The sequence below is a fragment of the Python bivittatus genome, unplaced genomic scaffold (assembly GCF_059951505.1).
Source record: "Python bivittatus isolate LINGU-HERP-01145 unplaced genomic scaffold, Pbiv_v1 ctg000110_np1212, whole genome shotgun sequence".
Classification (NCBI taxonomy): domain Eukaryota; kingdom Metazoa; phylum Chordata; class Lepidosauria; order Squamata; family Pythonidae; genus Python; species Python bivittatus.
Window position 1 is genome coordinate 330,606 of NW_028277045.1, and position 15,396 is coordinate 346,001.

At 43.7% G+C, this 15,396-nt stretch overlaps 1 protein-coding gene across 3 annotated transcripts in view; it reads left to right on the plus strand.

The window, feature by feature from the left end:
* Positions 1-15,396, plus strand: part of KSR2 (kinase suppressor of ras 2) — a 153,698-nt gene that overhangs the window by 71,608 nt on the left and 66,694 nt on the right. For all 3 annotated transcript variants that reach the window (XM_007434513.4, XM_025170714.2, XM_088136637.1), the window contains 4 exons: positions 3,728-3,797; positions 5,576-5,659; positions 6,232-6,299; positions 9,527-9,645. In XM_007434513.4, the coding sequence (XP_007434575.2) occupies positions 3,728-3,797; positions 5,576-5,659; positions 6,232-6,299; positions 9,527-9,645 (341 nt within the window). The remainder of the gene's footprint in view (positions 1-3,727; positions 3,798-5,575; positions 5,660-6,231; positions 6,300-9,526; positions 9,646-15,396) is intronic.

A 15,396-nucleotide genomic window follows, 5' to 3' on the forward strand; every position in this document is an offset into this window, starting at 1 on the left:
AACGGATAGCCCCGGCAGCAACTTCTTTGCCCCGTTGCTCAGCCACCAACAATCAAAGCCCGAGATTTAAACTTTCAAAAGGAGAAGTAGCTGGATTCGGAACCTCTTTCACTTTGGCCCTGATTCAACTCAGAAAACCCCAACAGCCACTTAAGATTAGTGATACTGTACAGGACTTTTCCTTTTGCTTCTGAATCTCATTTAAGCAATGTTTTGGGGAGGGGAGGGGCGCGAAGCTTCCTCCCTGATTTATTGCTAAAGGTTCACAGTAAAACCAGACGACTGCCCCTTATTACTAGATTCCTCTTTTAACGTCAAGGAAATTGCTGCCGTTTCATCTCCTTTGGCTTAGAAAAGAAAATAGTAAATTAGCCCGCAAAGAACCCTCTCTGAAATTTATCGGAGCTCCTCCACTGCAGCATTTCAGTCCTCTTCCCCTCTCCCTCCCTACCCCGCATGCCACCGAAAACACTGGGAGTATTGTTAATACCTCTGATCCTTCATCCATCATGCCTGTAATGGAAATAATTACCTGCAAACCACAGAGGGTTCCTCCGTGCTTTGTTCAGAGGTCATCATTCCTGATATACTTTAATAATAATTTTTTTTGGCAATGAGCATGTTATAGAAAATAATTAAGTGCCTCAGCTAGCCCCCCCTCTTTTTTCCCCCCTCGCTCCCTCTCGGTAAAATAGCGGGATTTAATTGAGGCCAACTAAAAGTTAGTGGAAATAAATTGTGGATGATAAAGCAGAGGGTTTAATTTAACTTCAGGTAAGCATCTGTAATTGCCTGTGTTCACAAAGGACAAGAGGTGGGGAGAGAGGGTGGCTCGTTTGTATAATGTGATTTAGGGATGAGCAAATGGCATTTCTGAAAATAAAGCAGTCCCTTTGTACTTATCCAGACCAGATCTTGAGGGGTGTAAATCAGCCACTTTCCCTGGCTCTCGGCAGATAACTTTGACTTAATGCCTGATTGCTGAAATGTTAATTCCACGGTGGAGGCAGATGTAAGATTTTGGAACCCAGCCTGGAAGTGGGAAGAGAACAGAGACTGGAGTAAACCGCAGGTGGAACTCCTAAGGGTTGAGCTGGACATCATAAGGGGCCAGGACTCTGTGAGAACTGCTGGCCCATCCAGTATTGCTGAACTACTTTTCATAACAGCTCCTGTAGTGCGCCATTAAGTGAGTGATACTGGGTGTGGCAGTTTAGCCACATCTGGAGAACCCCAAGTTTCTCATTTCTAGACGCTTGGGCATCACAGCTTGCGTGCCAGATGGTCCTGTGGTTTTCTGTTTGTGAATGTATCACTCTGCTGCGGTGCATTAGAGAAGTGGTGGTGGGAAAGGGAGAACTTGCTAATGAACAGAAAAGTTCTGTATCGTATGTCGTTCATAATACTGAATCTACCTATTTCTGGACGAGTAAGTCCTACACCTCAATAACAAACTCAACCTCCAAGTATCTTAGTGTCATTTAAACAGCACCATCCCCACCTAAGATACCAGAAGGTTTGGGAAAATCACAGGAGGGGGTAAAAAAGCAGATGTGGGATAAACCATAGCATATTGGTGGGTAGGTGAGAGGAAACAGACACCTGGAGAAGGAGAATGCAATGGAGTGATTTAGAAAAGGGCATGGCTGGTTTGAGGCAAAACAGCAGAGAATAAAATGTTCTGATTCTGAAAACAGAGCAAGCATGGGAGGATCTGGGGCTCCTTGGGTAATTTTCTGCGTACAACTTTCCTCTGGGCTTCCCTTTGGCCACTACTGGAATTGGAGGGCTGCCCGTATTTGCTTCCTGCTTATCTCTCAGCAACCTTTTTCGTTGCTACGAAAAACAGGCCCTCTAAGTTACGTGTCTTCCGCAGCAAAGGGAGCCTTAGTACCACACGGGAGGTCTGATGCAAATGTAACCTTCCAAAATGGCACATAATTAAAAACACCTTAACCTGCAATACAAAGCTAAGACACGAAAGCAAACAGTGGTATTCAGAGCCTATATAAAATGCTACTCCAGAGCCCGTTTGTTGAAGGATTGACTAATGTATGTAGTAAACCCTCGGGTCAGCCTGCTGCCTGCTTGGTGGCTACACGTGGTCAAATTTCAGTAGCCCCGGTTTATATTGCTCAGAAATGGCATTTAGGTCTCCGAGAATCAATGAAACGTCAAGCATCTGGACAGCCAGGTGTGCGTGTTTTGAAGGCATCGTAATCATGGTAATGACCACGACAAAACTAACGCGGCAGCGCTCACACCACAGCACAGCAGGCATCAGGATGGGATAGAAGATTCTCTCCCTGCGCGTTGGAGAAGAGATGCCACGTGCCTCCGCTTCACGTTTTTTCCAGTGATTCTTTTGTATATTCCAAGTCCTGCCTAAATATGGACAGGTTGAGAGTGAACCCCCAAGAGTGGCTCAGGAGAAATTAGGTAAGATTTGACGCGCGTCCGGAGAGCAGCCAAGTTTTAAAAAACGAACGCTTCGGCGCTAGCTCAGTTCAGCCATGACGAAACATTATCCAGCCCCTGCGCGGTTTCACATCTCTCCAAGCCCGAAAGAAGGTCAGTCCTTCTCCGTTTTCTCCAGCAGCTCACTTCCCACCTGCAGTCCCTACAACCAAAGAGGAAAATTTGCTCCTTTAACTTTCATAAAGGCCCATCAGCAACTTCCGGATGTTTTCTTGGCCTCCCGATTTAGAAGTACTGTTGAAGGGAGGGGAGAATTTTGACTGAGTGCTCTTTTTTCCAACCACTGTTCTGTTTTAAAAATCAGGAAGGGGCTTCCCTAATGCAGCAAAAGAGAAAACACAGCGTATTAATTCTTTCCAATAATAATAACAATAAGGGAGAAATAAAATCATATAAAACAGCGCTGGTTGGGAATAGGGCCAGTAGGATAAATAGTGAAACTGGTGCAGTTTCCACTCCCATCTCTGCTTTATGTGGGCTGGGAATTTTGGGAGCCATAGACCACCCTAGAGGGCATCTGCCTGGAGATTTCTTATTATCAGTAATGTTCCAGATAACCCCCTTAATAAATCACATGTCGCAATGCCACTTGTGCCTTTGATAACTCAAGGTTCTGAGTTGCTGCTTGTAATACATGTAAATAGAATTCAGTGCTTGCTGTAGTTCTTGGATACATAATTCACCGGATCCTCTCTCCCCTCCCTGAATTTTACTCTTCTGCGTATGAGTATATGTGTGGGTATGTGTGTGCTAAACATTTCTAAATAATATTACCTAATATTTTTAGTATAAATCAGGCAAACTATTCATGTTCTTATTGCCGTAGTCATAATTTTTTTTATTTGAGTGTAATTGCTGGCTGGTTTCTTACCTGTGCTGTTCCTTAGGTAGCCAAAACAGGACTACCCACACAAAGCAGGAAACTATCAAAAGATTTGGGAGAGTTCAGAGACTAGCAAAAATGCCAAACTATGTAGGAAGTTTCGGGGGGCGGCCATACAAATCCAGTGGGGTCAGCATGTTTCGTAAGCATGAAACATTCACTTAGTGTTGGGAGGAGGGATTGGAATCCAATAGTTAGAATCCTGGAAAAAGGACTTGCCTTGTACTGTAAATGTATTTGCTTCCAAAAATAATCAGAAAACGAATAGTATCACTGACCCCTAATTATCCAGATCCTTTCTATGGCAGAAGGGAAAGTGAATGTTCCTATTTAGTCATTGTATTCTTCTTTTCCTCCTGTCTCCAGATACACTCTCAGTACCTCGCTGGTCCCCACAAATTCCTCGACGGGATCTTGGAAACTCAATCAAACACAGGTATAACAAATATTCAGGAGGCACCTGCAGAGCCATAGAGATAGTTATTTGTAGTTTCCTCTGCAGGCTGAAAATCAGAAGTTAGATGAGACTGCCCCATCTCCTTGCCCTCTGCCTCTGGGGGCTCAATGTCAGAAAGGGTATTCTCAGACCTTGTACTCGTATCAGGCATGACTGAGCAGCTAGTATGGCACCAGTTCAGAGTCAGGAGAATTCCCTAATGATGAGGAACAAATCTGCCCATGTGAGTTTTCTCCATTCCTTGTTTCTTTTCCCAATCTTAAATTCAGTTCTTCCTGTTCTTGCATCGGTTTAGGACAAAGTTTCTCAACCTTGGCAACCTTAAGACATGTGGACTTCATGGCTGGGGAATTCTGGGAGGTGAAGTCCACATGTCTTAAAGTTGCTAAGGTTGAGAAACACTGGTTTAGGGATTTCTTGGGGAGAAGGAAAAAAGATGGATTTCTTTAGGCTAGAGATGGGAACACATTCCTCCAGCATCTCTCACCATTAAATATGCTGGCTGGAGCTGTTTGGAACTGTACTTAATTCTGGCCTCAGGTTCCCTCTCCCTGCTGTAGACCATTTCATGTACCTTCAGGTCTTCACTCCCACCCCAACAGGTGACAGCAGCCTGTCATTTCAATTTCAGCTCCCAGCTATGGTCAGTAACTGCCCTGTGCTTTATCTGTAACATCTGATTTTCTCTGCTCTGTCCTGGAAGAAGGAAGTATAGGAAAGCCCTTGAGATGGAGACGTGAAGTTCAATTCACAGTACTTTGTGATAGTTCTAGACAAACCATTCCCTTGGGCCTAACACAAGTGTAAGAGCCCAGCACCTGTGAGGGTCAAAGAAAAGAATCACCTCCTCCAATGGTGCCTATTGACCCTTGAATTCATTAAAAGATGGTCAAATGTCATGAGGTTGCCAAATCTCCCCAAGAGATTTTCTAGTGAAACAGCTGAATCTTGTGCAAGAATCTACTAAGAATTTAGCATTCTTGTGCAACGCCTCACCAAAATCTCATGACAATGGGGAAAACTGAGGAAGGGGTGGCCATTCTACCAAACCATGCGATGGGACCTCTGGCTTGAGAAGATTGCTAAGCCCTTGGGTAAGAAAAAGTTCATGACTTTTTAAATCATCTCTTTCCTAATTCCTGCATCTTGACCCTCTAAGGATAGCTATTTATATCCTCCTTGCGTGCTCTCAACAGATATCACTCAGTCTTCCGCTTTCCATGCATCATTGTTATTGGTAGCCATGGATACTTGGGGACAGAAAAATAAAATACTAATCCAAACCCTTAGTAACCATAGTAAGCATCAGGAGAAAATGTGTGCACCAAGAGTTACTCCAGGTGGTGCAGTCAGTCAGGGACACTAGCGTGTTCTGTACTGAAACTGAATTTTAGGCAACCTAATATTTATTTTTTATTTATTAAATCAATTTATGTAATATTCTGTTGGTTTGGGGATATACTGGTTGCAGAAAAGGCTACCGAAGTTCCCATTTGCCCTCTTTGACTTGGGGGAATATATAATTTGTTTGACGCCCTCGAAACTCCCACTTGCATTAAATACTAACTGCAAGACTAACGAAATTGATTTGCATTGGCTTGCTAAAACAAAATCAATACGTAATTCTGATTTGGGTGACGGGGGAGCTAGGGCTGCAGAGATCACGGAAGATTTATTCAATAAGAAATGCTCTCATCCGGAGAAGAAGAAGCTTTTGCAGACTTAATAGAGGTCAATCTCTCACTCTGTCTCTCCAGGTTTTCCACAAAGTATTGGATGTCCCAGACATGCACTGTCTGTGGGAAAGGAATGTTGTTTGGGCTGAAATGTAAAAACTGCAAGTACGGCTCCTTTTTTGTAAGTTGCGCATTCCCCAAACACCTAATATAGCAAACTGTTGCGGCTAGCTTCTGCTTTCCTTTGTGGCAGACATCTAGTCCTTCGTATATCTCCCTGGAGACAAGTGCACCTCCAGAGCATAAGGGGTTGGGTATTTGCTTCCTCCACCCCAGCCCCGGAAGATAGAAAATGGTTTCTGTAGACTAAGCCATCCATTTTTGGTAGTGGGAACGTAAAACTTCTTACGGACACTCCATGAGTTTAGAGATGCCTTGGTAACGCCGTCAAAAAAGCCTAGACCAAGATGAGGGGGGAAAAAAGAGTGAATTGAATTCTGGAACTTTCCACTGATACTTGTCAAGGCTGGGCCTTTGACACCAGAGAGCTGGAAATACTGATTTTGCACAACCGGCCCTCTCTCCGGCTTGATCTGGAAGCTTTTTTGGCCAATAAAGAAACTCCATTGCATTTGTTCTGGAAGGGCGGTGACCCAGTTTGACTACTCCGAAATCCAACCTTCTCTTTCCATGAGCTAAGCCTCAAGTCAACTGTTCTTCTGCTTGATTTCTCCTAGGCTAAAGTGCCACAACAAATGTACCAAACAGGCCCCACCGTGTCACGTGCTGATCATCCACCGTGGAGGTAAGAACCACTACAGTGGCACTTCTCATTCCATTTGAATCCTAGAATGAAACATGTCACAGGCTTTTCTTAGCTTCCTGCCACAAACGCTCCCCTGGCTTCATATATAAAACTCATTTCACTTCTCGGGGTTTCCAAAACCTTTGATTCTTATTCTTCCTCCTTGCAACAACTGCTTCCTATTCCTACCACATTTCTGCTTTCTCCCAAATTCTAGAGGGAAACTTTCTGGTCTTGGGGGAATTCTCCTCCCCATTCAATAGCTCTAGGTGGGCAGGAGCCAGCTAAGAATTTGGAGAGGATCTACCTTTAAAGACACAATGCTTGGGGGCTCCTTGCTTTCTTGTTTTTTATATGACAACAAGGACCAGGAAGATGCTGCAAAGCATGGTTCCCAGGGATACTGGGGTGAGGGGGTGGAGATACAAAAGCAAAAAGCCATTGGCTGTCAATATCTAAACATAAGGCTACCTCTTCTCCTCAGTGAAAAGTTTTACTCCTATAGTTTTCTAAAAACATTTATAGAGCATCAACCAGAATATCCTTTGGTCCATTCTTCTTTCTACTGGATCCTGGTTAAATATCATAGACTTTGTTTTGCTGAGTGTGCAGTACACCTTCTCAAATTTTCAGCTTGGATTCCTTGCTGTCTCCCCTCCTTTGGAGGCATCTGCAGAGATTGTGAAGATGTGTGAGTGCCCAGTCGGATGCTTGAATAGGGATCTGTATATTGCCTGGAAGGATATCTTCCAAGGTGGCCATCTTGGCATGTATGTCAAATTTCACTGAATTCCGTAGTCTTTTGTGACCTGATTTAAAGAATGCACTAAGCTATGTTGAATAAAACATAATTGGCAGAACATTCCCACCATGTGGGAAACCAAGAACAAGGCTTGAAAACCACAGGGGCTAAGTTCGCAGAACACACGGAGCCAAGCCAAGCATGTCCATCAGGGCAAGGCTTAATGTGCTGTATGAACTCCCAGTGCCCTTCCTCATTGCTGCGCTGGCCAAGACAGCTGGGAGTTGTACTTCAGCAGCACCTGGAGGGCTGCAGGTTGTCCTTCTGTAGTATCAGCACTGAACTGGCTGGACCAGTCATCCGACCTGGTGTAACAAATCTCCCTTATGTCCCTTCCCAGGGGCTTGCCAGGGGCATATTTACTTGCCCCCTAGAAAAAAAAAAAGCTTTTTTTTGGGATTGCTCTCTGGAAAAACAGCCCCCTTCTTGGCAAGAGCAGCTTCATACATATGGAGCAGAAGACTCTCAGGCCCCAGAAGGAAGACTTCTCTCCTAAACAACAGCACTTCCATTTCATTAAAGTTTTCCATGCCAAGGCGATTACCTAGAGGGGGAAAGCTGAAACATCCAGGCTCAGAAAGATGCATTTCATTTAGCTATAATGAGGCTGTCACCGTTTCCAGCTTCCACAGTGTACCTTTGCTGAGAATACAGTAGCTACTATTCTGCTTTGGTGACCTTGGTGCCAATGAAAAGAGCAGGCCTCGGTGGTCACACATCTGGAAGGGGTCTTGTTGAGGGTTCAAGGTCCAAACCTCATTGTAATTTCTTCCAGTGAGTAATCTGTGTTATAGCTTATTACTAAAGGCCACTGCCATCATAGACTGAGTTCACAGATTGTACTAAGACATGGCTTATTGAACTATGGCTTGCTGAATAAACCACAGCTGTCCATATTCACATAACATAACATAAACTTAACAAACCAAACAAACCATGTTATGGCTTAGTATGTTTTATGAACCAAGGCTGTTTGAGAACGATTTCTCCTTTTCCTCTTCCTCTTCCTCCTCCTGCTGCTGCTGCTACACCTAATTACAAACAATCTATGGGCCCTTCTCACAGATTACAACCAATTTAGGGATAAAGTCCTTAAGTAGAAGGCAAAGTTAGACAAAAGAAAAATCAGTCAAGATAAGCAAGGTTGGAGAAGTTGATTTCAAACTTCTTAACACCCCAATCTGTCTACTGAGAGGCCAATTTCACTTAATTCACTGGGGACTTATATGAAGTCAGCAGACATAGGACCAAAGCCTGAATGAAGAGACAAATGAGGATCATCAGATGTTGAATTAAAATGCACCCTCAAGATAGGACACCATAAGCAATAGTGATGGAGAAAAAAAGTAATGGATGTGATGTTCACCTGAAGATTGGTACCAGCAAAGCAAAGTGTTCAGAGAAAGGATATATATTGTGAAAGAAGTTGGACAGAGAGGAAGAAGTGTACTGGGGCAATTTTAAAGAATCTAAAAGTGGAAGAGATTTGTAAAAATAAATGCAATGCAACCAGGAATCTTGGATGAGAATCCAGGTCCCAAGATGGGCTAAAATATTAGGGGAAAAGATCCTTGGCATCAACAGTAGGTTTTCACGAAGGGGACAGGAACACTCCAACAGTCTGGAGTTCAACTTCTTAATTAACCATCTGGAAAGGACAGCCAATGGGTTGATGGAACAAAATGATTTGCAGTGGGTCAGCAAAATATTACACAAAAGGATCTCACAAACGTTGTGGTATGGCAGTCAAACAGTAGAAGTCATACCGATTATTGGAGTCCAGATTGATAAAGGGCAAAGAAATATTCATCTCATGTAAAGAGTCTGAAGGATTTGTGCAGACTGAGCAGAATCTTTCCCAGGAACAGGGTGGCTTTTATGAATCGTGAAGACAGCATAGAGTGTAGCGTGTGACAACAGCCCTGATAGCAGGTCAAAGAACTGGACTGATTCTCCCATGTTCCACAGTCTCCCACACATGTACATATTATTTCTGTGTGTGACTTTTGTCATCCTTAACATCTGGGAGATGCCAGGTTGGAAGAGGAGACATAGCTCAGTGACAAACCACATTTTTTGCTGCTTCATTTTACGAAAAGGATTCATTAGTTTTATATTCCTTCACATTTCCTCCTGAGCTCAAAATGATGTTTATCAGATTTCCTTTTCCAACTTTTCCCCTATACAGAAATCCTGTAAACTGGGTTGTTCTGTGACTGTCCAATGTTAAACTTGAAGGTTGGTCTCCACTGCTCTAAACGGAATACCTTAATTACCAGATTACGCTAAAATTTTGGTGCTTCAAGGGGAGGTGCTCATAAAATTATAGATTGCTAAGTGTGGATTATCTTGTTCTGCCTTTCTTTATTTTCATTTTCCTTTTCTCCAGCCTTTTCTCTTTCTTTCTCTCTCTTTTTTTATTCAGCAAGATTAGTCCGGACAGAATCTGTGCCATGCGATATTAACAATCCGCTGCGGAAACCCCCCAGATATTCAGATCTGCACATCAGCCAGACACTTCCCAAAACCAATAAAATCAACAAGGTGAGATATTGCAAAGTCACACAACCGTGGAGTTTCTCTCTGATTTAGTCTTACAGGTAATGTAATAGTAAATTAGGGAACACAGTGATTCTAATTTTTTTCTACTGTAGAAAACAGTGGATCTAGAACAAGGATTTAGAACATCAGTGGTTTAGGGTTCAGTTGTGTTATGACTGCAGGGGATTGAAAGGAAGGGCCTGTGCCTGGAAATCTAGAGAACCGCTGAACAGGACAGAATGGAAAATACGCTATAGCAAATCTTCTGTTTCTTGTATAAGATGATTTCTAGGAGTTTGGGTTTTTTTGCAATATAAAAGAATGTAGCACATTGATCACCTACTCTGCTATTTAAGATGATGAGGTGCTTCATACACTTTGCTAAGTCAAGTTTGTTTAACCATGGTTTGTAGAGTAAACTACAATTGGCTGTTTGTATATAATATGTAGTGATAAATTGTGGTTTACAGAACTCTGGGGCTGGGTTCATCAGGGCACTTTAAACCAAACCAAATGAATCACATTATTACTGAACATGATCGTGAACCCAACCTGTTTGTCCTATGGTCAGGAGCGCTGATAATGAACCACACTTTACAAGTCACATTGACTGAGTTCACGCTATACTCTAATCCAAAAACAGACCTAATTCTAATTTCTGTCTTCATCACAGTCTCCCAAATGCTTTGCCAATTTGTCTGATTAAATATTTGCTGGGCTGGTAAAGCAAAATCAGACTTTCATATTATAATAAATAAATCTAAAGGGAGAGGGTTAGGGACCAACCAGTTTCTTTTAGAGTCTCCTGAGCTTAATCCAGTATGTATCACCACAACAGAGTGAAACATACTGGATTAATTCCATGGTGGGTTTAATTACCTAGAGCAGTGTTTCTCAACCTTGGCAACTTGAAGATGTGTGGACTTGAACTCCCAGAATTCCCCATGCTGGCTGGGGAATTCTGGGAATTGAAGTCCACACATCTTCAAGTTGCCAAGGTTGAGAAACACTGACCTAGAGCACTTCTCTCTATGAACCTCCAGCTTCTGTTGCCCTGTTTATGTCACTGTGACATTATTGAGTTAAAACCCTGCTTTAAGCCTAATGTATGAAAAGACACTCCTTTTTGTTGCAAAAGCTCCTTGTGGCTCTTGATCGTGGAGCTGTGACTGGAGAAGGAAAAGGCAGCTGGCCAGACGGTGCTGAGGCTGGGGTCAGCCAGCAGCCACCGCGACACTAGACCATTAGGAGAGGCCAAGGTTGGATTCACAACTCTGCTTCTGTGCCAGCAAGTTCCTAAGAAACACCGGCAGAATTGGAGCATGGCTGTCATAACTTGGACATTAGAAGTCTGGCCCCCCCAAAAAAAATCAAAAAGATTTCAGAGTTCAGATTGAAATGGGCCGTACTTTTTTAAGAGTGAAGGAACACACCGTCCGGTTTCCCATCTTGTTATTTCATCTCACTTCATGCTCCAGCAGTCTACAGCTCGGTCTTGGTGCTTTAAAGTTGCATGCACAGCTAACTGCATTTTCATTTTCATATCCATAGGAATGGGAGCAGTTCGGTTGCTGTCCCTTTCAAATTTTACTTCCCCCATTTCCTGTGTTGTTCATTTAGGACCTTGTTTACGGGGTTCTCTGGATGAACACTGATTTGGCGCTTCTCCTTTCCATTAAAAAATGCTTTAGAGAGGGGAAAAGAGATTCTTCTGAATCGTACAAGGAATAACTCACTGATAATGCTCAGAGAAAGATGAAAAGGCTTTTACGGATGGATGATATGAACACTGGCCAGTCAGTGCGATGGAACTCTGTCCCCTACTGAAACCCTAATCCAGTTTTCCTTGAGCTTAGTCAGGGGGAGACTAAGTTGTTGGGAGCCAGGCGGTGTACAGATCGAATTAAATAAATAAATAAGTAAATAAGTGGAATTACATGGGCATCTTTGGGGAGGAAGGCAAGTGATAGTACATGCATCAATGTTGTAATGAGGTATGTGATATCATAATGGCATCTACTGGTTGCCTATGCATGCATTTACATGTGGCTGAGTTGCAGTGACCATGGTTCCCGACGTTGGACTGGCTGCTGAAAATATGCCTGATCAAACACACCCCTCCAGATTAAAGAGGGGAGAGGTCACAGCAATCAGTTATATCAAGCCTGTTGACCGGAAAGTTAAAAATCTCCGGCTTTGTGAACAAAACGCTTGAGAATTTCCATCTGCCTTTGGAAATGAACCAGCCTGATGTCACCTCGCGATGTACCGTACAGATTGTTTCACCCTGCCAGTTTCACTCCACCCCAAAGTTTGCCACAGATTTTGTTTTTATTTTACTTTAAAAATGTATCCCTGAAAAACAATCCGGGGGCTAAAGTAGGTCTGAAAGGGTGTTCTTGTCTCGAGAAGCCAATCAACCGCCCTTCAGCCACAAAATACACCTTTCCCAAAGCTTCTCTTTGGGCCTGTGTGTTTTAAGAAAGGAAACAGATTCATGGTGGGACTTGGAAGGAAGAAAGGTCTAGATCAGTGATTCTCAACCTTTTTGAAGCTGCCGCCCCCCTAAGGAGCGGAAAATTTTTCAACGCCACCCTTTGGGGAGGGGGGGGGAGTTACTGAATTATAAAAGGCAAAAATTTTAAGTAATTTTTTTCAGTAGACTTACACACCAAATTTGTTTGATTTAACTCGATACTTTTGCCCTGGAAGGTAATTGCATTCCTTTTATTAAAATCAAAATGACTAATGCAAAAAAAATGAAGCGAACGAAAAGCAACTCAAGAAACACGGGTCAAATCAAACATTCATATTGAAAGGATGCTCAACGCACGCACTGCGATTAATCGCGCGGGAAGACAGCTGACGCATGCGCTGTGCTGGTTGGGATCGGAGAAGAATCGTAGTGTCGAGTTCTTCAAGGTCAGCCTACCTAGAATACAAATTCATCTCACCATTCTTAGAAGTGCGTGAGGGCAGCCGTCGCGTACGTTCATTTTATTGCTGGTACAAATGGTGTAAACCGGATAATCGATTTAATAAATTTTGGGGGAGTTTTAAAATTAAGTTCGAATGCCAAAACATGCTCATCGCCCCTCTACTGCCCAAAACATGCCCACCGCCCCCCTACCGCCCAAAACAAGTTCACTGCCCCTCAGCATCCTCCCACCGCTCCCCGGGGGCAGTACCGCCCCCGTTGAGAACCAATGGTCTAGATGATCAAACGCGAAACAGATCTGAAGAAAGAAGCAATAATAAACTTATCCGTCCCTCCTTAATGAACGGCCGCATTAAAATCTCTGCAACGGCAAGGCAGATGACGTAGCGGCCCTGTAGGGCTCAGGCCCTCAAATGAATAAATAGGTGAACAAAGCAACAAACCCCTTTCCTTGCCTGCCATGGAAACAAGCCCTGCAACAAAAGTGCACAGGAATGGAGAAGAAATTGGCCAGTCCCAGGTTTTTTCCTGCTTTGAAATAGTATCATCCCGTTTTCTTGCTGGTCTGTTCAGCCATCTGCCAGGCCAGAGCTCTACAGATGGCTTTTTGGATTTCCAGACATGCCTGCCAATTCAACTCTCAGAGGGGCCGGTGTAGATATCAGCAAATCTGGTAGATGCTAAATAGAAACCTGTTGGGGGTTGGAACAAGAAGGGCCTGGGAGCAGTGAGCTGCCTCCGCAGAAGAAGGATCTGGTGGCGGAGCCTCTTTGGGAAGGAAGCCGAGGGGAAAAGGCTAGAGAAGCAATGAGTATCAGAGGGGTCTAGCATTGGGAGCCAATGCAGACGTTGCATGGAATGCGGATTAAACCCTGCTACCTGACAATCCCTTGTTTTCAAACTCCAGTGACTGGCAGGTCCCGATGTGAAACTGGGGTAGGGGAATGTACCCAGTGCCATTCCAAGAGGAGCTAAGGCTCTTTGTGATGGAGCAGAGCAGACCAAAAGAGCTGAGCATGAAGATCTTTTTAGCAGCATCTTCATCACACCCATCAGCAGCTGCTACGTTAGGGTCAGCCCACGTGTAGCCTGCAAAAGGTCTTAGACTCCCTGCCACCTCTAGTTCAAAGGATCGGTATTGAGTGATGAGAAAAGACACATTGCCCTAATCCATGGTTTGCTCAAGCATGGTTTCTGGAAGAAGCTGTAATCAGCTAGGTGCACACTTTCCTTTAGGCTGAGGTTTGCACACTGTAATGGCTAGGTTCATAGAAGAAGTTCAATTAGCACCAAGCAAGCCAACTTATACTTTAGTGTGATATACGAACTCATCCTGCACCCAGTGGTCAAATAGCCTGACCAGGTATGAGATGGTTTCCTGGATTCTTAGGGTTTTATAGAAATCACCCACTGGTCTAATAAGAATTCTAAAAGTTTCCAGCTGCAATACTTCCCTTTGCGGGAGCTGGACTGATTCTTTCTCAGTCAAGGTTCTATCAAGGGATAGGACATAACCTGATCTAAGATTGGTTTGTGCAGCAGCATTCTCACCATATAAATCTTGCATTAAAAGACAATTAAGGAATGGGTCCCAAATACGTATTGAGACTCCAGGTAGGTCTGAAGCTGTTGAATCATCAGAGGGAGTTGGGATTTGACCATAACACAAAAAAAGAGCACATTTTTTGCACAGAAAAGCTCCCAGTCAAATGAGAGAAAGCGACACTAAGTGGGAGAGACTAGAAGATCTGTAACAAGTTCACTTTTCTCTATCTTTTGAAAATCCTGTTCCCAGAGTTTATCTTTTTTTGAAATCCAAGCTTCTGCTCTTCAGCTAGAGTGGCCAAACTGAGAAAACAGCAGATTTTTGACAGCCATCGGAATGCCATGTGAACTGCCGTTGCTGGCTACATCAGCAGCTCAAAATAGAGGGCCCTGACGTGCAAACAGTTTTAAGTCTTATTTGCATCTAGTTTGCATTCCACCTGCCTGGCATTTGTATAAATCACTCTTTCCCCCTCCCACTGCTACGTCCCAGCTTCACTCTGTCTTTAATTTCTGGAATGTGCAACAATGCCATATGCACGAACGGGCGGATCAGGAATTTCAAACCAGATTGTCTTTGGCAGAATCCCTGGCCGTCTCTTTCCAGCAAGGTCCTGTGCTTATCCTGTGACAAGAACAGAGTTCGGCATTTGCGGACTCGGGTGACATTGGTTGCAATCTAGATTCACACCAGTAATCTTTTACTTACTAAATGGAGCAAAACGGCAGTCTTTCCATTTCTAAGTTATCCTGCTTCTTGGAGGTAAGGCAGGAAAAGAGAGGTTGCTTGGGAGAGATGAACTCCAAAAAGCTTTCTCTGATTCGGGTGTGTGTTTCTGGATGCCAGGATAAGTGGGGGGGGGGGGGGGGAGACACAAAATTACTTATATATGCCCAGATTTGTATATTCGAGGCTTTGTATGTGATGATGTGCCATATTGCAGAATGTTGGGAAACCCGGTTCGTTTTCAGGTTTGTGCGCGAATAATTGATCAAGGCAAGGGATGGCAAATGTTGGCCCTCAAACTAATTTCAAAAGGCGTTTCAAAGCAGCTAGTTCAAGGACTGATAAAAAAAACTCTCTGTGCCTGCTTGCACTTTGCTGAGCAAAAAGAAGAGGAGATGGTATCCCATCTAGTTTTTGCTCTGGCTGTAGGGCCAGGATGGGGAGAAACAGACTGAAGTTCAACCCTAGAAAGACCAAGCGGCTGTGGGTTGGGGATCTCCCAGATCTGGATACTTACCATTTTGGGTTCTGAATGGGGCAGCCT